A 23,499-nucleotide genomic window follows, 5' to 3' on the forward strand; every position below is an offset into this window, starting at 1 on the left:
AGAAAGTTGAATTATGGAACTACATTTTTGTAGTTTTAATAACCATGCTGGTGTCAGTGATTTGTATCCCACAAAAATCCCCCCCGAAAGTCTGTATCGGGTGTTGCTTTTTCGTCATGCACTCGGTGACTTTGCAGCTTTTAAGGTCACAGAAACCACTGGGAGGGAATGAGGGGTAATTCCGCACCGACGCGAGCAAACACACTTCCGAACAGCAGGGGGCGGTGTGCTCCTTGACAACACGTCACACCGAAATGAAGGAAGAAGAAGATATTTACGTCACGCCGATCAACTTCACAGCCTTCGCCTCCTGTTGGACTGGTTCGGTTAGCAGTCCCAGTTCCACCGGCTAATGAGGCACAACCATGTCAGCTTAGGCGTCACATCGTCCTTCTCAGCGAGGAACTTAACCGATTGCAGTTAGATGGTCCCGTGTTTCTTTTTGGATATCGGGGAGCAACAGAACCCATTCTGACAGCCGACATTCAGCAGATAGTCTCCGTCTGTTTTTGCCAAATCGAAGCTAAGTTAGCTAACGTCTCGCTAGCTACTTATTATTAGCTATTTCCATTTCTGCTGGCTGTTATGACAAGGTAAGATATTAAAAGTGGTTGGTATTCTTATATTTCACAAAAAGGCGTCAACCGGTCGTTGAAAATGCGAAGCACTTACCAACGTAGCTTGATATATAAGACAGTGGCTACTGTCAGAACAATAAATAAGTAAACACGTTCCGTTATCATTAGTCGCACTAATCGACAGTGGGCGAGCACATAAGCGGTAAAGTCAATCGTCATTCGAGCTCTGGCGAACAAAGACATTGGTGATATAAGATTCCTCTTTGTGTTTGAAATATAGCGGGTTATTTTTTTATTTTTTTTGCAGATGTAGCACTGTTTAGCTTCTCCCTAACAGACGCTCAATTGGTTTGTTTAGCCAGAGATTTTATTTTGCTACTCGTGATAATAGAATTGCTTTAGTCTCTCCATTTGCGAGATAGTAAATAGACGTTTGAAACCCAGAAGAGACATTGGACAGCAGATTTGGTTTAATCTGCTTGCGCATTTCACAACACCAGTGGTTTGACAGACTGAGCAGATAGCAGATGGAATAGCTGTAATATTTGGCATATCTCAGCACCTGTCTCCGGCAGATCAACGCTGCTGTTGAAAATAGCTAAATTAAACTTTGCACCTTAGCTTTATTATGACAAGGATGACCAACCAATGCTGGCCTGTGGAGATTAATGCTCTCTGTTTCCATTATCTGTGAAGGGATAAACATAAGCCGCCTGCTCGCCTGTATTTAGTTTTTTGCTGTGTAGCCAAACTGCTTGAGTGTCATAACCAGTAGATCCCCATGATTTTCCTCAAATGCTACATGAGCTCCGTGGTTTGGAAGGTACACGGGCCTTGGCTTTTATTTGAATTCTAATGCCAGCTGTTCAGCTTTTTCCTTTCTCTTTCTCCAACATTCAGATCAGGTATTAAGATCATTTGCAGGCTAATAGCACCATTTGGTGAATTGGTGTATTTTTGAGATTGAGCTAAAGATCTAAAGATCAAAAGGGTCAATGAGGTTTTGACACTTGATCTTTCAAGGATCGAAGGTCACAGGAGCGTTGATTTGGATCAACTTCTGTTACCGCTGTGCTGCGTTGTATCACAACTACCTAAGTCTACTGGTATTGATTCAGACTATTGTTAAAGGTCTGTCCCATTGACCAGCTTAAAGATAATTAAACTCTTCTTCATCAATGTCTCCTGACCGACTTGTTCCAGTCCCTATCCAATAAAAATGCAGTAGAATATGTCTTGAGAAGGGCTGCCATGATTCAAAGCTTCTTCCTGAAGGTCTCAAGAGTTGACATGTTTCTGTACCACTCGATTTAATCCCATTTTGTAGCATTGCTTCAGTTTTCTCAACATTTCTAGCTTTTTCACTGGACGTGTATCTCAAGCAAAATACTTCCAACGTCCCCTTTTTTTGGGTCTGTCAGCTGTAGCATTTGCCCCTATAAGTTGCTTTTTTATGATATAACCCAGTTAAGTAACGTAAATGACATAAAATAAAGCTATTTGCATGTCCAGCATACTTAAAAACTGTATTTTTAAAAACTGGAAGATGTTCGTTGAGGCAAAGTGCCCCATATTTCCCAAAGTTCATGCTTGACTATTGGGTGCAATTTGCTTGACTAACACTGAAAGTAAATCGATGGTTGTTTAGCGCCATGTATTTGGGGTTCTTACATCATTCGTTTCAAAAAGGTCCCTATTTTAATGACATGTGCCTTTGTTCTGCATTGATTTTGGTGACCTCTTTTCCACATTTTCCTTTCTCGTCGCGCATTGATGGGTGCAAAACGCAGGCTTGATGACTTATTTGCTCGTAGCTTAGACCAAGCAGTGTATTTTCCTGCTGTTACATCATTTCTTCATTGCCTTATTATGGTCTGCCTTTATCGTACTACAAAGCTACCGAGTCTTCTAAACAAAAGCAATCAGATGAATTCATTATTTTTTCCTCGTTATTGACATTAATGTTTAGTTTTGACAGCCCTAGTTTTTGAAACTGGCGTATGGGAAACACTCTTGTTATGTTCTATGTACTTTTAAGACCGTTCACATCTGTAATTCTCTTGTGCAGCAGCATTAGCAGTATCCTCGGGTTGAGCCTGGTGCGTTTCCCACCCTGTGGTCTCTGTTGGGTTATTGTTCCGCTCTGGCTGCCCCTCCACGGTGATGTCACAGGATTCCAGGAGGCAGATAAATGACTTAGTGTTAGAACAGATGAGCTGCATTGTGAAAGCCGTGGTTTGACTTAGTGGGATGAAGGGCAAATGTATTGCAGCGCCAATGTGAATATTACTCGTCAGAGAAGCTAGACGAGTCCTCGGGCCTCCTTTGATGATTTCTATGTCATTGTCTTGATCCAGACAATTGTAGTTGTAGATTGAGGAGGGTCATTAAGCTAATTGAGACCGTAGCTGTGTTTTGTAACCTTTTTGGCTGTTATGTAGCTATTGGGTTTTTTTGACTGGCAGGTTGCTGGGCTCGCCATTCAGCATTTGAGTGCAGTCTGTTGGCCTGCAGCTGCCTCACACAGCATCCCAAAGACATGAAATCACGTGAGTTATAACCAGTGCTTAATGTTGAGGTCACGAGTTATCAGCAGTCACGCAGAGACGAGGGGGAATTCATGTTACATGAGGCAAACGGAGAATTACACAGGCTGTGCCGTAAATTAGAGGCCTCCTGATGCACGGCCTCGCTCATTTGAATCCCTCGATTGGGCAACAAACACCCAGCATTCACCTTTAAATCAAGTTTATGCTTGAGTTTATCCAGCAGCCTGAAATAACTCTGAGTTACAAAAGGATTTTAATGAGATTTTCAGGAAATGTTGATAATAGCTCAGGAAAGAGCTGATTACATTTTGATGATGGTCTGGATTCTGGAGGAACTTTGACTCTTGACTTTCCAAAGGTCAAAGTTCAAGGGGCTTAGATCAAAAAGCAACCTACCGTGTTGAGCAACGTTGTATTACTTCTGTCTGTATGTGTTCTACAGGTTTAAGTCACAGTATGTGCGGAAGTGTTTATTAAGATAAATGCAGAGAATATCAATGGCTAAAGTAGTAAATGTATATTTAACTGGGTTTATTATCGCTAAACTTAAAAAATGCTTTATATACCGTAATGATTCGTGTGTATTTGTACTGTCCACTTCTTCCAATCCTCTGTTACATAGTCACGTAGGGCCTCTGTTGCACGAGGGCCACATGTGTAGCAGGGAGACGTCGACACGTTTTCAGGGGGAAACAAGTAAATGGACCAATGAGTAGAATGGTTTCTGATAGTTGCTCAGAATTATATACAAAGAAAAGCAGCAGGAGGTCCCAGTAAGGTTTCGGTTTAGTGGTCTTTGTTTCCAAGAGGTCTCTTTATTGTGAGCTTGAGTGAGGTGGTACAGTTATGATAGGTGATAGATGATAGATGTTTGAGTCTGGAACAGGCTCCTTGTTCGGTCCAGCTCTCTCGGTCAGATGTTGGTCACTTCTTGGATGAACTACTCCTACCTGTAGTGCACGTGGCTCCGAAACCGTGTTGTACCATGTTCTCTCCCTGTTTATAGTGATCTGTGAGCTTTTGTGTGTGTGTGTGGCACAACAGAGCGGGTTTGAGTTCACACTGACCGTCACAGAATGTTGCTCTGCACAAGAGGCGTGCTGAGACCAGCACGCACAAGCTGTGTTTGTCATTAGGTGTGTTCAGTTATTTTAGAAATAATCACACCACAAAGGCTGTAAGGTTGATGCCATCTTCATGGAAACTGTATCCTTCACAGCCCAATTCATTTTAGATTTGCACTGAGAAGACTCACTCTTCACCTAAATGAGACTAATGCAACAAGATTTTATGGTGCAGTGAGAAATGGCACCGGCACACTTAGCATAATTATGCTGCCTCCTCTTCCAGGCGGCTTTAAGCACTGAGAATAGAAGTTATAGCATCATTTTAACTTATTGACAGCTGTCCTCGGCTCCATTTCAGAACTAACAGTCCGATGGGTTGCTTGTTTTATTTCTTTCCTTTAGGTCAAATGTCCACCCAGACTCGGGAATGCAAACCAATCACAATTCTCTCTTTTTCCACCGTCTCCCCTGTTGTGCAAGATCAAAGTGATCTCACCATGTAGATAAAATAAGCTTATCTGTCAGGCTTGTGACACGTGCTTTCTTTCGTCCGCAGGCTGTAAACATGCTTCAGTGATGTACAGAGTCTTGATATTGATAATGGCTATCTGGGGAGCGCAGGGATGCCCGGACACGGAGAGCTGTCCAACGCAGCCCCCCAACTCCAGCTCCAGGGACTTCTGTTACTCCGCCCGCATCCGCAGCACGGTGCTCCAGGGCTTGCCTTTTGGGGGAGTGCCTACTGTCCTTGCACTTGACTTCATGTGCTTTCTGGTAAGTCTGTAGTTTGATTTTGAGTCTCTCGTCTCGTCTTCCTAACCACTTGATCCCTTCCGGGATCACGGGGAGGGTCCACACTGGGCGAAGGCAGGTGCAGTCAGTCGCCCTATATCAGCATTTGTGGGTTTGGTACCTTGCTCAAGGGTACTTTGCCAGTGCTCTGAAGATGTTCTTCCCCTTCCCCGTCCACTGGGTCCCAAACCCAGAACCCTCCACTTCTCAGCCCAGTTCCTAACAGACTGAGCTACCACCTCAGATTTTGAGTGTTATTAAATCTCATCAACTCATGATTTCATGTCATTATTTTTTAACAGCGTGTGAACACGTAATGGTAAAAGTGATACTATTTCACCACTATTACGACTAAAACTGTTGTCGATTAAAGCAAACACCTAACGAGTATCTTGTGCTCCCAGGTGCTGCTGCTCGTCTTCTCCTTCTTGAGAAAAGTGGCTTGGGACTACGGCCGGCTCGCTCTCGTGACTGACGCCGACAGGTAATTGAAACATGGCGATCTATTGGACACGATGACCCATTTTCTCCTTTAACCTTTGCCCAACATAGGATTTATTAGCGAGTGATTGCTCTTTCAAACAAATGACAAAAACGCTCCACATAAGGCCGATACTGTTGGAGCTGTCGTCACTGGTGAGTGAGGATGTATCTCGAGTGTCAAAGAAGATTTCTATTGTAGTGGCGGAGAAGCCACTGAGAGTCAGCTGTTGTGTAGCTTTCAATGAAATAGCTGGCATGACTACATGTCCCAAGATAACTCGTCATTCCATAGGTTGTTATAAAAGTAGAAAACTCTCTTTAATATTTACCATCTTTCTGACCTAATAACGCACAGCATTCAGACATTTAATAGCAGATTTTGGCTTTTTTAACAATACATTTGCAATTTAGTTGTAAATCCATCTTCATTTCAAATATCCACATATAATCCCCATATAAGAATCTCAATGGGAAACTTGATGAATTAACACTTGAACATAGGGACACTTGCAGAAAATTTGAATTGCCGAGTGGTTGAAAATGGTGGAAATCATGAAAGACATCGTTTGAGTCCTGTCTTTAGCTGCAGTTTGTATTATTGTCCACCTACACGGTGGAGAAGACACATTAAAAAGGATCATCACAACTACAGAAACGACAGATGTAAAATGTTGGGTTCCTTCCAGAAGGGGTGGTCCTTACTGGCTGTAAGATTTCCTCTTCACCGCGTGTGTCCTGTGTTGAGTAATTAGCTGGTATTCCGCACCTGGACCTGCGGCTCTTGGAATGCCTGCAGGAAATCATACAGCATTGTCCCCAAAGTGAGCGGCATCATTCCTGGGAGCAAAACCAAACCATTGTCGACTTAACAAAGTGGCAAAAATAACTTTGGCACGGCGATATTCTGTCAGCAGAAAGATTTCTGCTGCATTTTTATACCAAAATATTTGATTTCCTGTCCTATCTCCTCTGGGTGCTGGTGGTATGTTTTGAAAAGAGCTTCCCGGAATTAAGTAATTGTTTTTAAGACTGCGCTTGGATGGTTCAGATCATTTCTGGATGTGAACCCTGGAAACGACGTGACACAGTGATCCGCCTCCACATTCCCTGTTGTGTCTCTGTAACAGTGCAGTTTTACTGTTTTTGCAGGTGCCTGTGATCAGAGGAAGGGGTTGCAGCATGGTGGGCGGGTGGGCAGGGGGTTGCAGCTTTATACACAGTAATGGACAGGAAATGAAGTTTGTCATATGAAAAGTAATTCCATGGGATCATTTACTCACTTATTGGAAACACTAAACGGTCTTTTGCTATTATTTCTAGTAGAACAAGGAGGCATCGTAAGGTTTCTTAGCGTTCTAATGCTGTGACGTGCTTCGAAAAGTGTTACTTTGTAGCAGGACTTTGTTAACGGAACCATTTTGACTTAACTAAGCTGAATGGTTTTGTTTTGCTTGTCTTTTCACAAGAATGGACCAGCGATACAGCCGCCTGGACGATCGGGAATAGTATGTCATCGCTCCGTCCTTGTGGTTTCCTTCTTTCCCACCACTATATTTAAGCTAACGTGTAACACCTGTTGACTCTGCCTGGGCCCCTGTGCGATTCAGCATATAGATCTTCCTCCTGCTGCCGCTGCTCATATTTCTCAGTGTCAGGCTCTTAATTATTCTTCTGTCTTTGCGTTGGGTGTCGCCGTCCTCTCTCCCTGTCCTAATCAGATCTGTCGACTAATCTCTATTGACCTCTTTATGAAGCGCAACCTTCTTCTTTGTGAGCACACACAGCCTGAGCTGCACAGAGAGGTTGCTGACAGTGAGAGGTTATGCTTCTCTGACCCAGCTGGTTGGATGTCTTCTGGCTGTCCTTTCATGTCTTACGTAGAACTGGTGCAGTGTTGAAATTCCAGCAGATCCACAGGGTCGCAGTGTTTGATTGGCATGGACTTTATCAATTCCTGAATTTCACAGTAATTGAATTCTCAGGTGTTAGAGTGAACAGGACCCCGTGGCACTGCTGGACAGAATGTACATACATTTACACATAGGTGAGCTGGGTGGGTGATCAGTGTATTCCATAGTTTCCACTGTTCTGCTATCTTGAGCTTTACCTTCTAACTTTAGAATCTTCCTCTAACAGTGATGGTGTTCTCTACCTGTGTGAAATAGCCTGTGCTTATAATGCTGCAGGAAATGTGGCTCCAAAGGTTTTTCCTGTGGTTGTCTGGGTAACCAAGTCAAATCCTGTGTACAGCCACACAGGATGAACAGGGGAAATCTCTGAAGCTCCTCTGCAAGCATATTTATAATTTATGTTTTGTGCTATAAGCCTTTGAATATTGTGATTGTAATCCAAATGTGTTGATAGAAAGGTAGTACTACTAAGCCTTTATGGTACTGTATATGATGATTTGAAAGTAATCCTATGTTTTCTGCATCCAGTGTCGGCTCTGCAGCAACATCTGATGCGCCAGAACGCTACGAACGCCTCACCTCAGTTTCCAGCTCTGTGGATATTGATCAGAGAGATACAGTAAGTAGGCCACTTATATTGCATTAAAAAAAAATATACATTAGTTTCCCATGCAACTGTTGTAGGGTCACCCAATCTCTAGATCAACGGTTCATTAAATCAGTTTATTAAATAATGGAACATTAGCACGACAGAAGTAACATGAGAGGTTTTCTGGATTTTATGCTTCAACAAATATTAATTCATTTGATTTTAACAATGACATTCGTCGTCGTTGGATCCCGACAGTCTATGTCAGATAGTTTATTGTGCTGGATTGTAACTCTCCTCGCTTCTATTTTAGGGATTCTGCTCCTGGCTCACAGCCATTTTCCGTATCAAGTAAGTCGGTGTATTGAAAACAGCGTTTGAATAAATGCTGATTCAGTTTGACACGAGTGCGTCTGTTTTCAATTACTGCCCTGTAGTTGACTCTATTTATGTGTTCTTTAAAGGGAGGATGAAATAAGGGAGAAGTGTGGAGAGGATGCAGTTCATTACTTGTCCTTTCAGCGCCACATTATTGGGCTGCTGGTAGTGGTCGGCGTCCTCTCTGTGGGCATCATCCTGCCGGTCAACTTCTCTGGAAATCTACTTGGTGCGTAAAATGGTCATAATAGAACACGTGTCGAATAAATCCGAACCAGTTGTGACTGTCTTGCTTCTTTCCTGTGTCTTTTTTTATTCACAGAAAATAATGCTTACAGTTTTGGTCGTACCACAATAGCTAATTTGGACACAGAGTGAGTTGGCAAACCTGCTATTTGATAATCTGCACCATGTAACGCTGTTGTTAATTCCCCTTTCACCTTTTTCCTGCAGTAATGCACTACTCTGGCTGCACACTACATTTGCATTTCTTTATCTGTTACTGACGGTGTACAGCATGAGACGACATACCTCCAAGATGCACTACAAAGAGGATGATCTGGTGAGAGGTTTCACAGTCCATGAGGTCCTCGTGCACACTGATGTGAACGTTGTTGCTAATGACATATTTCCACGCAGGTGAAACGCACTTTATTTGTCAATGAAATCTCCAAATATGCAGAAGAGTCCGAGATCAAGCAACACTTTGAGTAAGGACTTTTATTTTTGTCTCTACGCACCATATTGTTAGCATTTAAGTCTGCTTTTAAATGGTGCACTGCTCTTCGTCCATGGCAGTAAGCTGCACATTAACTTCATTATGATGTTCGATAGCCGTGCCCTTTCCTGTTAGATTGTCCTGGCTGAGATGTCCGGGAGCAGACAATGATGGGTTTATTTGACTAATTGTCTCTAATTGAATCCAGATGAGCAGAATCATGCAGGTCATGTGTCAAGATGGTGGAAAACTAAAATAGGGCATGTGTTACTATTAGGAAACACACTTTTTTGTGTATTTATGGAGATAAATGTGCTGGGTTTTAATCTTCCTTCTTTGTTCTTTGACAGAAATGCTTATGAAAACTGCGTTGTACTGGAAGCTCGTATCTGTTATGATGTGGCCAAGCTGATGTATCTCAACTCTGAGAGGTAGAAATGTTAAGTATTTTGGTGCATTTGTATTTCTTCATGACTTCAGCCTCAGACTGACAGACGTACTGTTGTTCAATTCAGGAAAAAGGCGGAACGCAGCAAGAAATTCTTCATTGACCTGCAGGCTAAGGAGCACGTTACCACTATGATGAATCCAAAACCCTGCGGCCATCTTTGCTGTTGTGTCATAAAAGGCTGTGAGCAGGTAGGTGACGTGTCACGGTCCAGCTATACTGACGCAGATTTGAAAAGAAAAGGCTGATATGTGTTTTAAGCACATGTTGTCTATAATTACAACACAACATCATAGTGTGCTCAGCAATTGTATCAGTGCTTTTGCATTTTGCTTTAAGAGCTGCACATGTCACCAAAAACATCTTTATAGTAAAATAAACATTCATTTTTCAGCCTTAATATAATCATGAAGGGATGAAGCGCACTCAAAACACGGTGCATCAGTTTTTTCAAACGTTTAAACCATTTTGGTCATCACCTCTAGCTTGTTTTCTTGCATAGATCTTCGCGGAACCTCACATTGTTAAACTACTTATTTTATGTACATTTCATTTATAGTAATTCTGTCTCAACATTCTAAAGTTTAGAATGTTGAGACAGAATTTTAGAATCTAAGCATTTGCTGGGGTACAAATGGTAACACTTGTGTTGTCCACAGGAAGAGGCAGTGAGCTACTATACGAAGCTGGAGGCAAAACTGAAAGACGAATATAGGAAAGAGAAAGAAAAGGTCAATAAAAAGCCGTTGGGAATGGCATTTGTGACATTCCAGAATGAGGCAATGACTGCCATGTGAGTACACTAAAGTACCATGCTAAAATCTGTATTCATCACACTTGTTTGTTTAGCTCACGGTCTCTTTTGTCTATTCTAACTCGTGGCTGGATGTTCCTCTTCAGGATCTTGAAAGACTTTAATGCTTGCAAGTGTCAGGGCTTTCACTGCCGTCGGGAGCCCAAGAGCTCCCAATTCAGCTCCAAACTTCAGACGTACAACTGGAGCGTCGGCTACGCCCCTGACCCACAAAATGTGTACTGGTAAGGATTTCTGACGTATAAGAAAATGGAGTTAGCCTGATGCTAAAATAAAACGCTGAGGGTGCGTGTCCAGGGAGGCCTACCAAATACTCTGCTGTACTAAGTCATCCTGAATTTACAAGTTTGGGACCATCATAAATCTTGGATCGGACCATGCAGCCAAAGTGGGCCGTCTCGATGAGACACGGTGCCAATGCTGAGGTCCGTGTGCAGAGTTGAAGAACAGGAAGTGTCACTGCAGCACTCCACTAAGCTTTTAGGCACCTCTACTCAATAAGACAAAATTTTCCAGTCTTATGAAACAAAGACAAAAACTTTTGGGCTTGAAGCAGTTGCCCCGCCCCGACCAGTACCATCCCTACAGGGAAGCATGGTGGTGGCAACATCATCAGAGCAAAGGGAAAATAGATTGGAGCAAAATACTGTTGACTAAAACCTGGTTCAGAGCGCTCGGGGCCTCAGACAGGGTTGAAGGTTTACCCCCCAACGACATCATCCTGGGGACAAACGGTGACTGACCCAACCAGTCTCGACACCAAGCATCACTGGAGGCTTTAAAAAGGACAAAAAAAATCAAGTTTTCCCCTTTTTTATTGAACTTTTGATTACTGGATCTTCTTTTTTTGCCAGTAGGTAGTTAACTAAATGTGTAGTATTTTCTGTTATCCGGTTTAAGAGGTGGTGTTTGAATCCTTAACTGAGAACTTTGATCTGCTCCGGACACCTGACAGTTTTTGAGTTGACGCTTGGTTAACGTACCTGCAGTTGTTTCGTTATTGTAAAGACGTCTAATAACTTCCCCCCAGGGAGCATCTGTCTTTGGGAGGTTTCTCCTGGTGGTGCCGCTGTTTAATCATCAACATCATCCTCTTCCTCCTACTCTTCTTCCTCACCACCCCAGCGATCATCATCTCCACCATGGACAAGTTCAATGTTACCAAACCAGTGGAGTATCTCAACGTGAGTGTTGGACTTTCAGGAAGTGCTTTTTTTGTGCTTTGCTACTCCTTCCTAGAGTTATCTTTACGGAACTGGATGTAAAACTGTTCAATTTCCTATTCAGAGAATGCAAAGACAATTCTGACACGCCTGTCTGTGCTCCTCTGTTGTGACTTGCAGAATCCGATCGTCACCCAATTCTTCCCCACCCTTCTGCTGTGGTCTTTCTCTGCCCTGCTTCCCACCATCGTTTACTATTCTGCCTTCTTCGAAGCGCACTGGACCCGGTATGAGTTGTGCCTGTTGTGAGTGTTCAGCTGTTGGCGATGATCTCCGATTTATTCTGAATGTTTCCTTTCAGATCAATTCAAAATAGGACGACGATGCATAAATGCTACACTTTCCTGATCTTCATGGTCTTGTTGCTTCCCTCTCTGGGACTCAGCAGGTATTTTTGTTATTCCTGTTTTTAAAACTTATTGTAAAAGTAGATTAATTCCTACCTGTCATCCATGTCTCATCCAGTTAATTCATTTTGTTTCTTTCCAGTTTGGATCTTTTCTTCCGCTGGCTGTTTGACAGGAGGTTCTTGGCAGATGTGAAAGTCAGATTTGAGTAAGTAGCAGAAGTATTAGTTCATCTTTAGTCTGATTAATGTGGTTTGGGTTGTTTTATTTTTAACAAAATCATTAAAAATAAGTTCTATGAATTTCCGAAAGTATGCTTGGAAGTTGATAAAAGAAACAAGTGGAGTGTTGGAACCACTCAGAGTTTAGTGTTGACAAAAGCAACTCTTGTGAACAAGTCTAGATTCAATCATCAGAGAGGGAGGAAGCTCCAGGATCAGAGGGTCAAGCACATACTGCATGACGATGGTGAAAGGTCACGCTTCAGCTCCGATTCTTCATGATCCAGATGATTCTGCCTGTTAATTTTGTTTGTAGAGAATTGATTAGATACGACTTCCCCTTGCTCAGCACTAAGGTCAACAGTAGCATCAGCAACCATGTGGAGCAAAGAAAAAATGGACTGTTAACTTCCAATATTGTTCAAAAAGACAGTTTTGGCTCATAATCTCTGCTAATCCCACAGATATACAATTTACAAAGAAGGATTTCCCTAAAAATCAACAATAATTCTGACTTAATTCTCTGTATTTGTCTTTCCATCTACTTTAGGTGTGTGTTTCTCCCTGATAATGGAGCCTTCTTTGTGAACTACGTCATTGCCTCCGCGTTCATCGGTAACGCCAACGACCTGCTGAGGATCCCAGGGTTGCTCATGTATATGATCCGCCTGTGCTTGGCGCGTTCGGCAGCAGAGAGGAAAAATGTCAAACGGGTTTGTGTCCAATTACCGGCCAACTTATTCCAACCGCTCATTGATTGCTAATAAGAATCTTGCCTTAAGAGTTTAATAATGCCAGCTTGTCAAAGTTAGTTTCCCTCCGCCTTGAACTAAGTCCTGCCTTTTCCTCCCGTGTAAGCATCATGTGATGAAACGAAGATCTTTGGACTTGTAGTTTCTTTAATTATGACATCATTGTGTTTCTGTAGCACCAAGCCTATGAGTTCCAGTTTGGGGCAGCTTACGCCTGGATGATGTGTGTCTTCACTGTTGTTATGACCTACAGTATCACCTGCCCCATTATCGTCCCCTTTGGTGAGTTTTATCGCATCGCTGCTACGTCACACAGGGCCATCGCTGATCGAGTTACTGGTGACTGGACACACATAAAGCAGGGAACCTTTGGTGATTCTGTGCTGTGCTGTGCAGCTTATTAGCCAGCCTAATGGGATTATTTCCAGTGATTGTTTATCTCTCGTCTCGGCGCAGGACTGATGTACATGTTGCTGAAACACCTAGCAGACCGCTACAACATGTACTACGCTTATTTGCCAACCAAACTGGACAAGAAGATCCATTCTGGAGCCGTCAACCAAGTGGTGGCTGCGCCTATACTTTGTCTTTTTTGGCTTCTTTTCTTCTCAACTGTTCGCTCGGGTAAGATGGAAACTCCACCAGGTCTCCTGGCAATAAGGGACAGAGCCTTTTTTTTTAGCATTATTGAGACTATTTCACTTCTTTCCTCGCCAGTTTGCCAACGTCATAATGCAATGACCTGATCGTGAAGAGTGCTACGGAGTGTATAGAGAATTAACATTTGAAACAGCCACACAGTCATTTTAATCAAGTACTCGTGCGCTTCTGTAAACAATAAACTTTCCTCTGCTTTGGTGGAGCTTCATGGTTACACCCATCAGTGTGTGCACACCTGCCAGTGGGTGTAAAATCAAATAACAGTCAAGTAAGCAGCCAAAACTGACGTTTGGGAAGATGGAACCCAATATCTTTGTTAATACAAAATCAGCATGTAAAGAAAAGTCAGTCATTCCCCTTCTGGAGTTTCGCAATATTGGATTAAAATCAAAAAGCTCATCTGCCTGTCCAAATATTAATCTGACTGTATTCAAAACTACTCTCTCTGCTTTTTTGAATCCAGGATTTTCAGCTGCGACCTCCATGTTCACTTTCATTGTTTTGATCATCACCATCATCATCTGCCTCTCTCACGTCTGTTTTGGACATTTTAAATATCTCAGCGCTCACAACTACAAGGTAATAAAATCTCTTATGGACACTGCTCAACATCTCAAACTGCACCAGTATCATGTTACTGAGCACATGTTGTCTGCCTAGATCGACTCTCAGGACGTGGATGGGTTAGAAAGCGGGCCCTCGGTGTGTCCTTCTGCATCCAACAAGGCCGCTGTACGTCCCCACTCCTTTGTTTTTAGGAGGTTTTTCCACATAATCCTGTATTTTAGGTTCAAATACTGACCAGCTTACAGCGTTTGAAAGCGTTTTCTTTGTAGAAAGCAGATGTCCTAACTTTTGGAACTTAAACTTGATGTGTTCTGTCTCATTTCCACACCCGCAGCAAATGTACATCGCTCAGGTACTCCAAGACCCGAACTCGGAGGAAGCAGGTTCGGGCAGCGGCGAGGACGACGGCCAAGGTTCGTCGCAGGACGAGGAAATAATCAATGTGCAAAACGGCCTGAACGCAGACTTCCAGTCTGGTGAGGACAGCCTCATTGATAATGAAGTGCGGCACTGATTCCGACGGCCCAAAACCAAGGACCCTCGAGTATGACTTGAGGAGTGCACTGATTTCGTGTAACAGAAGGAGCAGTTCTCCAAAGCATCTCGACCTCCGCGGAGGGACTTCACACTAACGAGCACAGTCTCCCAAGGATTAAATGGACCATTTCTCAGGGACCGTTCACTGGGTCTCACCAAATTTCTGTCAAACTCCTGTCTGACCTGCAGAGGGAATTTCCTCACACTGCAGGGTCATCATCATTGTCCTGCTACCGCTAAGGCACACCCCTAAACACTGCACACGGACCCATGGAAAAAGAGAACGAGAGACTAAATGAAGAATATTTTGCCTTGTCTTGTTAGGGGAAATAGACTCTATCTGTATTTTCTTAACATTATTGCACTTAAAGTGAAACCTGTCTTATAAGCTCAAGTTTCAGCAAGGTACTGTGCCACAGCATACCTTCAATTTTCAAGTGTGACGCGATCTTCCTGCAATCCTAAGCCAGTGTTTCTAAAAATCTGCCCTACTTTAGATGCTTCCTCGTGAATAAGCATCCTGTGTGAGAAAGACCAGTTTTCCCACAGAAATGGTTCTTCCGATTCCACAAAAGCCTTTCTGAAGTGTAAAAGAAAACGTGTAAAATTAACGCTACCTACACTCCTGGATGGTTGGACGATGTACAGCTACATTTATAGATGCCAGCTTGTTTTGGCTAGTTTTTTATTTGTCAGCCATCAAGCTTGAACTCCCCCAGAACTGGAATCTTTTGGCACATTACACTGACATTGAACATTGTGACACATACCCTCTGAGCCAGTGTTGGGACATGCTGTTGAATTGATGCTACTGATACTGCCCCCTGTCGGGGCAAGTCGGCTACTGCAGGTGGACTGTGCCCACTGACTGCGAGTTGCTCAGAGGGTGAGAGAAAAGCCTTTTGAATATTTCTGGGTCAGTTTTGAGTATTCAGTGTGACTGCTTGTCTATATTTTTTTTTTTTCTGTCCGTATGTTTACACCTGTCTTTAGAGTTAATCAAATTAGTTCTCGGTTTGGGTGGCTAATTCATCTCTTATTGCTTAGGCCTGTGTCAAGACCTTATTAATGTTGACATTAATGTTGCCCCTCTTGAAGGTAGCAGCCTCTAGTGGTCATCAAGCATTGTTACAGTTCTCATTCATTGAGGAGATATAGGACTTGTAACAGAAAAGGATTTGGCATGGAATCCATGGCTCCAGATCCACAGAGACACTTTCTGGTTTTTTTCTTTATGTAGTTCAACACTAATACACCCTCTCATCCTCTTGTGTTATTTTAAGTTGTCCAGACTAAGCATCAGCTATACATTGCAGCTGCTCATCTACCAAGTTTCCCCCCCCCCCCACATTCCCACTTCACCTTAATCATGTAGTTCCTGTGTTCTAACGACGCTGACATTGAGACACCATCTGTGGTAACTTGTTCATGACCTCGCTCTGGAAATATGCTTGTTTGTGCTCAGATTCCAGCTGAAGCTGCTCTATGGGTTATGGACATTGTTGGTTTAAAGCAAGGTAAAGTGCTGTGATACCACTATGGTCTGCTACTATATGGATCAGTTACTATAACAAATGAAGCATGTGTTGTCCAGCTGCTCAGAACCATTATGGAAATTATGCACTAATCTCACATTCACTTGAATGATTGACAGGAGTGAGCGAGACGGAAACAATGGTGTAACAAACTGACCGTAAGTCGATGTGTAGGGAAGAAGCCAAACCTGAACGCCCTCCGCCTGAGCCGGCCTGAGGATGAGAAACGCATTTAGTTGAATTTCTGTCGGATGAAAAATTGGTATTTATGGTACCAACATCAACGTTTGTCACCATTGGGCCTGTCCCTCTTCTAGTCATGATAAAGTGATTTTAGTTTTTATACCTCTTTTTTTTTTATACCTCTAAATGTGTCCTGTCAAAAAAGATTAAAAAAAAAAAAAAGTGGCATCTCCAAATTGCAGCGCTTGAACACTAAATGTTTAATTCCACAATATTTGGTAACAATGATGGACATGGCTTGTGTTATAGTGTGATCCGTGTATTTAAACAGCTACAAAACAACTATAACTAACCAGTAATTGTATGTGTTCTACTATAACCAAACGTAATGGTGTCGTGGCATTTCACATGGGTACAGATCTACAACCTACAATAGTTTACTGTAACATTTTGCTAAGTCTGGTATCCTCATAAAATCCATTTTTTCTAGACATAATATAGAAGACGAAGTTGCTGGAAAGAAAGAAGCGTTTGTCTAAGATCAGTTTGTTCTCACAGTATACGCGGGATAGATAGGTAGTTAAAATGTCTGTGTTTCTATATGTGCACAATTAGAATGTATCTCTGCTTAACTTGTTTACTTTCAGATTTACTGGAGATGGAAGAATAACATCTCGATTTTATCCTTATTTATTCTTTCCAAATGTCCATCCGCACAACTGATGCGTAAACAGTGTAACACCCCCCCCCCATCCCATTCAACAATAAAATGGATTGAGTTTCAGTACGTTTCTCTTGTGTGTTTAGCTGTTTAGGACTCATTTCTCTTTTGTAACAGACAGTGAGAGGCCATAGCTAGAGCTGTTACACAGAATCTCTTGATCTCTCTTTTCTTGGGTCATGTGATCAACAGCAGACTTGAGTTGAGCTCCAGGTTGCGAGAGAAACTTCGTTATTAGGCAACTAGAAATGAACATGACCAATAAACTTGGTACTTTTGAGGTTGACAGTGTGGGAACAGCTCAAAATCAGTCTTTGAGAAAGTTTATCCTGCTGGGAACAAAAGAACCCAACAATTATCTGCCTTTTATAATAAACGTTAAAGTTTTATGTGAACATCAATAAATATTGTAATAGTCTTGAGCAAGGCTGGATAAAGTGGGCGGCGTTGCAGTTGCCAGCGTGTGCCGCTAGGCGCCGCTGCTCGGGGAGAAGGTTGAGCCAGATGTGCAGCCAAACATCGGGGAGAAGGAGACGCGACGTGGAGACCGTCAGATTTCTCAGGTTTCAGCAGTGTCCGACTAAAAATGTCTCCCAACTGAGTCGGGAATCATGGACGGAGGGCTGACGGTCACTCTGATATCCGTCGCAATGTTCGTGGGATGTTTCTTACTCGGCTTCACTCCGCTGTTGTTCCGTCTCTCTGAAGTAAGTGTTTTCTTTTTCAGCCACCTACTCGGTTAGCGGGGAAACTGGTGCATCACGCACTGTCTATGCCACGCACTGACTTTTTCCACGCAAGTGACCTCGCTCACGTTCACAAATAATTGTCAGAGGTTGTTTTTTTGGGTTTTTTAAAAAATAAAATCGGACTGGAGCGCATTTTGACGGACTGTCCGTGAACGCACCGTCAACTTTAACATAAAACGTGAGCGCGTGATCAGGACATTAAACGGGACAAATGATAACATTTATCATAAATACTCCAACTCTTTGGACTGTAGTTCAAACTGAATTCATATATATAAGAAAAAAATGCATCTTAGAGATGTAATACAATAATTTAATAGCAAAGTTGTATCTTGTGTTTGAATATGTGTGTAATTATAATACAAATATATCTGTTTATTTATATAGAACAACCATTAAAGTCCACAAAGTGCTTCAGAACACACAAAACATGTCGATAAAATAATCAAATGAAAGACAGGTAAAACCTGATTTAAATATCAGTCTGCCTGGCTCTAAAGTTGTTTGCCGAGTGATTCTGGGTAGGATCAGATCAGCTGAGGGCCTGCGTCCTTCTTCAGAAAAGCCTGCAGTTGGTGTGTATCCTGGGGGCTGGACTCCTGTGTGGTACAGCACTGGCCATCGCCATCCCAGAGGGGGTGAGTTTACTGCAAGAATCGTACCGAGGTGAGGATTGCGACCCTTGACCCGAACAGGTAACCCAGCTCACCGCCCTGTCCTCACTACCTGTCCCTCATTGTCTCTCAACAGCATCATCCTCCCCTGCTGCCCCACTACCAAGTCAGACTTCCAGTACCTCCCCGGACCCGGGGATTCCAGCTCGGGTGCTTATCGGACTGGCTCTAACTTTCGGTTTCACCCTCATGTTTGTGGTGGATCAGATCAGCACGTATTTGTCCATACGAGGCCAGTTGGCTTTATTGTCCAGAATGTTACCTTAACTGCCAAAATCTCTGTTGGTTTTTCTAATTCAGTTTGTCTCGTTTCAGGCCTGAAGGGTGTGAACATTACAGCCACCGTGGGCCTGGTGATACATGCTGCAGGTACGCTGTCATTCAGCCTGCGAATAACCGCTCCAGCCTGGATGACCTGGCGCTGTTTCATCATGCAAAAACCTCAAATAAACTGATTTGGCTTTCGTTTGCATGCAGCCGACGGATTTGCTCTCGGTGCGGCCGCGGCGACGGGGCAGGTGACCGTGCAGGTGGTGATATTCCTGGCTGTGATTCTACACAAGGTGAGGCGTTCTCTGAGAGCGCAGCCCTGCCAAGCGATGGATCGCATCACTGTCCGTCTCTGCTGTCTCGTAGGCGCCTGCAGCCTTTGGTCTGGTCTCCTTTCTCATGCATTCAGGCCTCGAGAAGAAGCACATCCAGGGACACCTGCTGGCCTTTTCTGCTGCAGCACCTGTCTTCACCATCGCTACCTACTTCATATTACAGGCAGTATGTAACCAACGCCCTTGTGCATGACCTACATCTACATTAGGTTCTGTTTTCAGGGAACACTTCGTCCTCTTGACTCTCCCAGTCCTCTCAAACACACTCCACTTGATTACCAACAGTAATTTGTTGTGCACCATTCACCTAGGTCAGATTAAATGGCTAAAGACAAAATGTTAGTGCTTTAGGATGACATTCAGGCAACGCAAAAGCCATTTTAGCAACTGTTGAATGACTGAGGGTTTTTTTTTCTTATCACAGTCGAGCTGGTCACACCTTGTATTTGGGCACATTTGATCTAGACCTCTGAAATTCTAACAGTTGTCTGTGTGACATCGGGGTAAAAGGCATCTTCAGGCCATTATATTTTGGTGTTTGCAGTCTGGGAGTTCGACGCAGAGCCAGCTCACCTCCACAGGTGTGGGAATGCTCTTCTCAGCCGGGACGTTCCTGTACGTGGCTACGGTGCACATTCTCCCTGAGGTCAGCAGCAGTGCGGCGGTTCAAAAGACCTCTGACCTCCAGCTGGAGGAAGGAGCCGAGGGCCACCAGCAGCAGCCCCTGGGGCTCACTCAGAGCATCACTCTCATCATCGGCGTGGGACTGCCGGTGGCGTTGGCTCTCGGGCTGAAAGATGACTGAGGAAGTTCACGGCGTCGGCACGTCTGAGCGTATTTCAGCCCGGCCCCGGCGGGTGAAGCAGGGCCAATCTACGACTCCCACTGGACTCCAGCTCAGAATCAACAGAGACAAGAAACAGCGATTGTGGGGAAGGGGGCGGTAGGTTGCCCAGGAGACGAGGCCATGGCAAAATACAGAGCCCTCAGCCTGTGCAGCAGGATGTGGAACGGGATGCTGGCAGGAGGGGCCAAAAACGATGGTACGACTTCCAATCACAGAGGACTGACCACCCCAGCAGGGTTATTTATGTTCTTAAGCCTCTTATTATTTTAGTTTACTATTTTGGTTTTCACTCTTGTGTCACAGGGAACTAAAATCCAAATGCTCCAAGTTAATTAAAAACTTAAGACAGGACATAATACATAATAAAATGTAAACCGATGCAGCAAACGACTGTGGTTTTGGTTCCCACTGTGTCAAAACAACAAAAACCATCAAGCTCAGAAGTTTTAACAGGTTTTAATTCCAGATCTTCTGCTTTACCTGTGGGTAGAAAAGTGCTTCTAGTGCAATATTAATTGATGTTGATAAGGACCAAACGGAGAAGATTCAGGTGAACAGTGCAGAAACAGAGCCCACCTCAGAAATGTCCTTGAATTCTTAATCTGTGATCCTATAAACCACTGCTGGTTACTCATATCAGATTAGAAGCACTGAGGTCAGAGTCCAAGCATGTCAACCCCCAATTAATCTCTCCTGCTTCCTGAAATGGAACAAAAAAAACATGCTATTGCTGCTAAAGACGATAATAGTACATTAAAATGGAAGAAATTGCTTTTCAAAATGAAACATGCACATTTTCAGCTAAAAGATCAAATATTTTGAGATGTGATTGATGTGAGACTGAAGCATAAAAAGGTGTTATTTTATACTGATGTTTGCACTTAGGAATGGCGGTGGCTCGGTTTCTAGGGGATTGGGCTGAGAAGGTGTTCTGGTAGTAGGGGTCCAAATACACTGTCAAAGTACCCTTGAGCAAAGCACGAACCCCCAAATGGTCACAAATACCCACAGTGGAGGATGTACCCTGCCTCCCCAGGACCCCAAAAGGGATAGAAAGAAAAAACGTATCCAGTATAATAAAATAATGTGTACTTCATAGATGACTCTTACTGAAACTAGTGTGAAAAGGCGGGTGCCCGCGCACGCTCGTGTGAAGCACTTCAGGCTGTTGAGGCGTCACTCATTTTCAGAGTTTCATGCTTGCGAGGGAGGCCGACAGCTGAGCCTCCAGGGCCATCCTGTGGAAGCTCCTCCTGCCCGTCTGCTGCCTCACTCTCTCCCTCATGTGGAAGGAGGCCCGGGCCAGCCGGCGAGCCTCCTCCTGCAGCTGCTCCCTCTGCCTCCGCAGCCTCTCCCTTCGCCACTCCTTCGCCCGATGCAGCGCGCCCCTGACCTGCCTGGCCTCCTCCTCTTCCCTGCGGATCCTCTCCCTGAGCATCCCGTGGCAGAGCTGCCTGCGCCTGTTGCGCTCCTTCACCTGCTCGGCTCTGTCCCGGGTCCGGGCGAAGGTGAGCAGCGCCGCCCTCTCCGTGCGCTGCTGGCTCAGCCGCACCAGGGTCTGTTTGTAAGTCAGCCGTCCGACCCGTCGCGCCTCTGCCCTCCTCCCGCGCTCTCTCGATGTTGTGCTCCTCCTGCACCGCACCGCCCGCTGCGCGCCTCCTTGTGCCGCTCCTCCGTGGCCTCGGCGTGCTTCTCGCAGGAGCGCCGGAGCTTCCTCTCAAGTTCCCTCCTTCGGTGCGCCGCCTCTTCCTCCGCCCGCCTCTCCGCCTGCTCTCTCAGCAGGACGTGCCGCAGGATCTCCTGGTGATTCCTCTCTTCCAGCTGCCTCCTCTTCTTCTCCACCTGGGCCCGTTTGCTCCTCCAGGCCTTCTGCTCCCTCTCCACCGCCGCCCGTCTCTCTCTGTCTTGTCTTCGTTTTTCCACCTCCTCCTTCTCCCTCAAGTGCTCCTCTTGACAATGTTTGCGTGCACACGCCTCCTTCTGAGCAGCGCTCATGTTCTCTTTGCGCCTTGCCTCCACCTCCTCCTTCACTCTCCTCCATTTGTCCTGCTGCAGCTGCACCTCTTCTCTCACGCTGTCCTATGGTCTCTGCCTCCCACTGCTGTCTCGTCCTCCTGCGGGCCTCCAACTCCTCCTGCCATCTCTGCATGTTCTTCTTCAGTTTCTTTAACCTCTCCTTGTCTTCCTCCACCCTCTGTGCTTCCTCCTTCCTGTGCGCCTCCTGTCGCTCCTGCTCCTGTTTCTGACTGTGTTTCAGGGAGTCTTGCTCCTCTTGGTGCTTCAGCAGCATGAGTGCTGCTATCTTGCGATCTCTCTCTGACAAAGACACACACATCTCCTCATTGATGTCCTTGGTCAGTCTCTCCACTTTCATCTCTATTGCCTTGGGGTATTTCAAGTCTCCCAGTCCAAAGCTGCACCCTCTGGTCCTGCCTGGGTGGTCAGCAGCTGAACAGGACCTGCTGGCCGGTCCACCTTTAATACACAGATCTGCATATTGAACGGGTCCTGTTGTGCGTCTGTCCCTTTTATAATCTTTCACTTCCGGGCCGGAGACCTGGCTGTCATTGCATTGCAACCTGTCCCCAGCCGCCTCTGTAATCCTTCCCGTCTCCTCCTGCCGCGTTTGTAAAAGTCGTCTTCTTTCTTTTTCGTAGGATTCGTGCATGAGTCGCACTGACTCAAAGGGCAGCACATTCCGCTCCGCCAGCCGCTCGTTCAGCGATTTAATCAGGAGTTGGACCGGCCTTAACCCGAGGCGCGCGCAGGTCGGCACAGAGCGGGGTGGCCGACTCCCCTCCGCTTCTGACGGGGGGAGATCCCAACGAAGCACCGATGAGGTGCCATTGAGCTCCCCCATCGCGAAAGTGCACCAAAAAAACAAACAAACCTGCAGCCACGTTTCAGGTGTAACGAGCTTCTGCGTCCTCGTGCAGTCTCTCAGCCTGCCGGCGTGGAGGTCAGGCGGGGATTACCATGCTCAATGCAGCTCAATATTCCTATAGGCCAGCTCCACTGTGCTTAAAATAAATAAGCTGAGGTTGTTGATGTCGTTCAATTAGAAAGAAGGAAAGAAAGAAAGAAGGAAAGAAAGTCAAGTTGTCTTGTATAAACGCACAGCTGGAAGAGACATTAAGCAGGGACGGGAGAGTGTCAATCATACTATGCCGACGCCAAACCCCGCCTCCTCACCTACAAAAATCGTTTGCAGGCATAGTTATGGAGCGCTTGTATTCTATTACAGGGACATTTGTAAACACATGACGACGATAACTACATGTTACCGATCTCTCGATAAGTAACTCAGCTCGTCGTGCAGCGATTACAGCTTTGCGTAGCGCGCAGAACTAAGCCAATCAGGGGAGGCGGAGTTTGGCGTCTCGTTGCCGTGACAACCAAACAACACTTTTTTCTAAAGAGAGGCGAAGTTCCGCCTACGTGTAGCGCGCCCCCTGGAGGTAAGTACCGTAATAGCACAGACGTATGCTCTCATTTTTGATGACGTATTTTGGTTGCGACCTTCCTGCAATGTCGACGTCTACTGAAGTTAGT

General features: G+C 44.7%; 3 protein-coding genes and 1 long non-coding RNA gene across 5 annotated transcripts; 2 read left to right on the forward strand and 2 right to left on the reverse strand.

The window, feature by feature from the left end:
• The first annotated feature begins 289 nt into the window (after window positions 1-289).
• LOC130534235 (CSC1-like protein 2) lies at window positions 290-17,135 on the forward strand. 2 transcript variants are annotated; one of them, XM_057048264.1, is made up of 24 exons: window positions 291-593; window positions 4,751-4,968; window positions 5,391-5,470; window positions 6,936-6,974; window positions 7,908-7,998; window positions 8,282-8,319; window positions 8,433-8,575; window positions 8,669-8,720; window positions 8,800-8,908; window positions 8,986-9,056; window positions 9,415-9,495; window positions 9,580-9,703; window positions 10,172-10,305; window positions 10,413-10,550; window positions 11,357-11,510; window positions 11,670-11,776; window positions 11,851-11,937; window positions 12,039-12,104; window positions 12,668-12,830; window positions 13,046-13,151; window positions 13,326-13,493; window positions 13,993-14,108; window positions 14,190-14,261; window positions 14,431-17,135. In XM_057048264.1, exons 2-24 carry the CDS (start codon window positions 4,771-4,773, stop codon window positions 14,608-14,610), a joined length of 2,517 nt encoding a protein of 838 aa, XP_056904244.1. In that variant the 5' UTR covers window positions 291-593; window positions 4,751-4,770; the 3' UTR covers window positions 14,611-17,135. The 2 variants fall into 2 exon arrangements, with proteins under 2 accessions (XP_056904245.1, XP_056904244.1); XM_057048265.1 differs by lacking the exon at window positions 6,936-6,974 and having other exon boundaries at window positions 290-593.
• On the reverse strand, window positions 5,763-6,548 carry LOC130534239 (uncharacterized). The gene is made up of 2 exons (XR_008952843.1): window positions 6,409-6,548; window positions 5,763-6,306 (listed from the first exon to the last, which is right to left on the reverse strand). It is a non-coding gene; the product is annotated as an uncharacterized LOC130534239 (long non-coding RNA).
• A 414-nt stretch (window positions 17,136-17,549) lies between the features above and the next one.
• Window positions 17,550-20,334, forward strand: LOC130534237 (zinc transporter ZIP9-A). Its single transcript, XM_057048267.1, has 7 exons — window positions 17,550-17,779; window positions 18,382-18,487; window positions 18,572-18,727; window positions 18,811-18,864; window positions 18,973-19,058; window positions 19,132-19,266; window positions 19,645-20,334. Exons 1-7 carry the CDS (start codon window positions 17,684-17,686, stop codon window positions 19,903-19,905), a joined length of 894 nt encoding a protein of 297 aa, XP_056904247.1. The 5' UTR covers window positions 17,550-17,683; the 3' UTR covers window positions 19,906-20,334.
• A 53-nt stretch (window positions 20,335-20,387) lies between these two features.
• LOC130534236 (coiled-coil domain-containing protein 177) lies at window positions 20,388-23,378 on the reverse strand. The gene is given in 3 exon segments (XM_057048266.1): window positions 20,388-21,586; window positions 21,589-22,020; window positions 22,022-23,378. Coding segments are annotated over 3 exon segments (1,671 nt in total). The 5' UTR covers window positions 22,808-23,378; the 3' UTR covers window positions 20,388-21,133.
• Window positions 23,379-23,499: the final 121 nt, after the last annotated feature.

Source organism: Takifugu flavidus, chromosome 11 (assembly GCF_003711565.1).
Source record: "Takifugu flavidus isolate HTHZ2018 chromosome 11, ASM371156v2, whole genome shotgun sequence".
Classification (NCBI taxonomy): domain Eukaryota; kingdom Metazoa; phylum Chordata; class Actinopteri; order Tetraodontiformes; family Tetraodontidae; genus Takifugu; species Takifugu flavidus.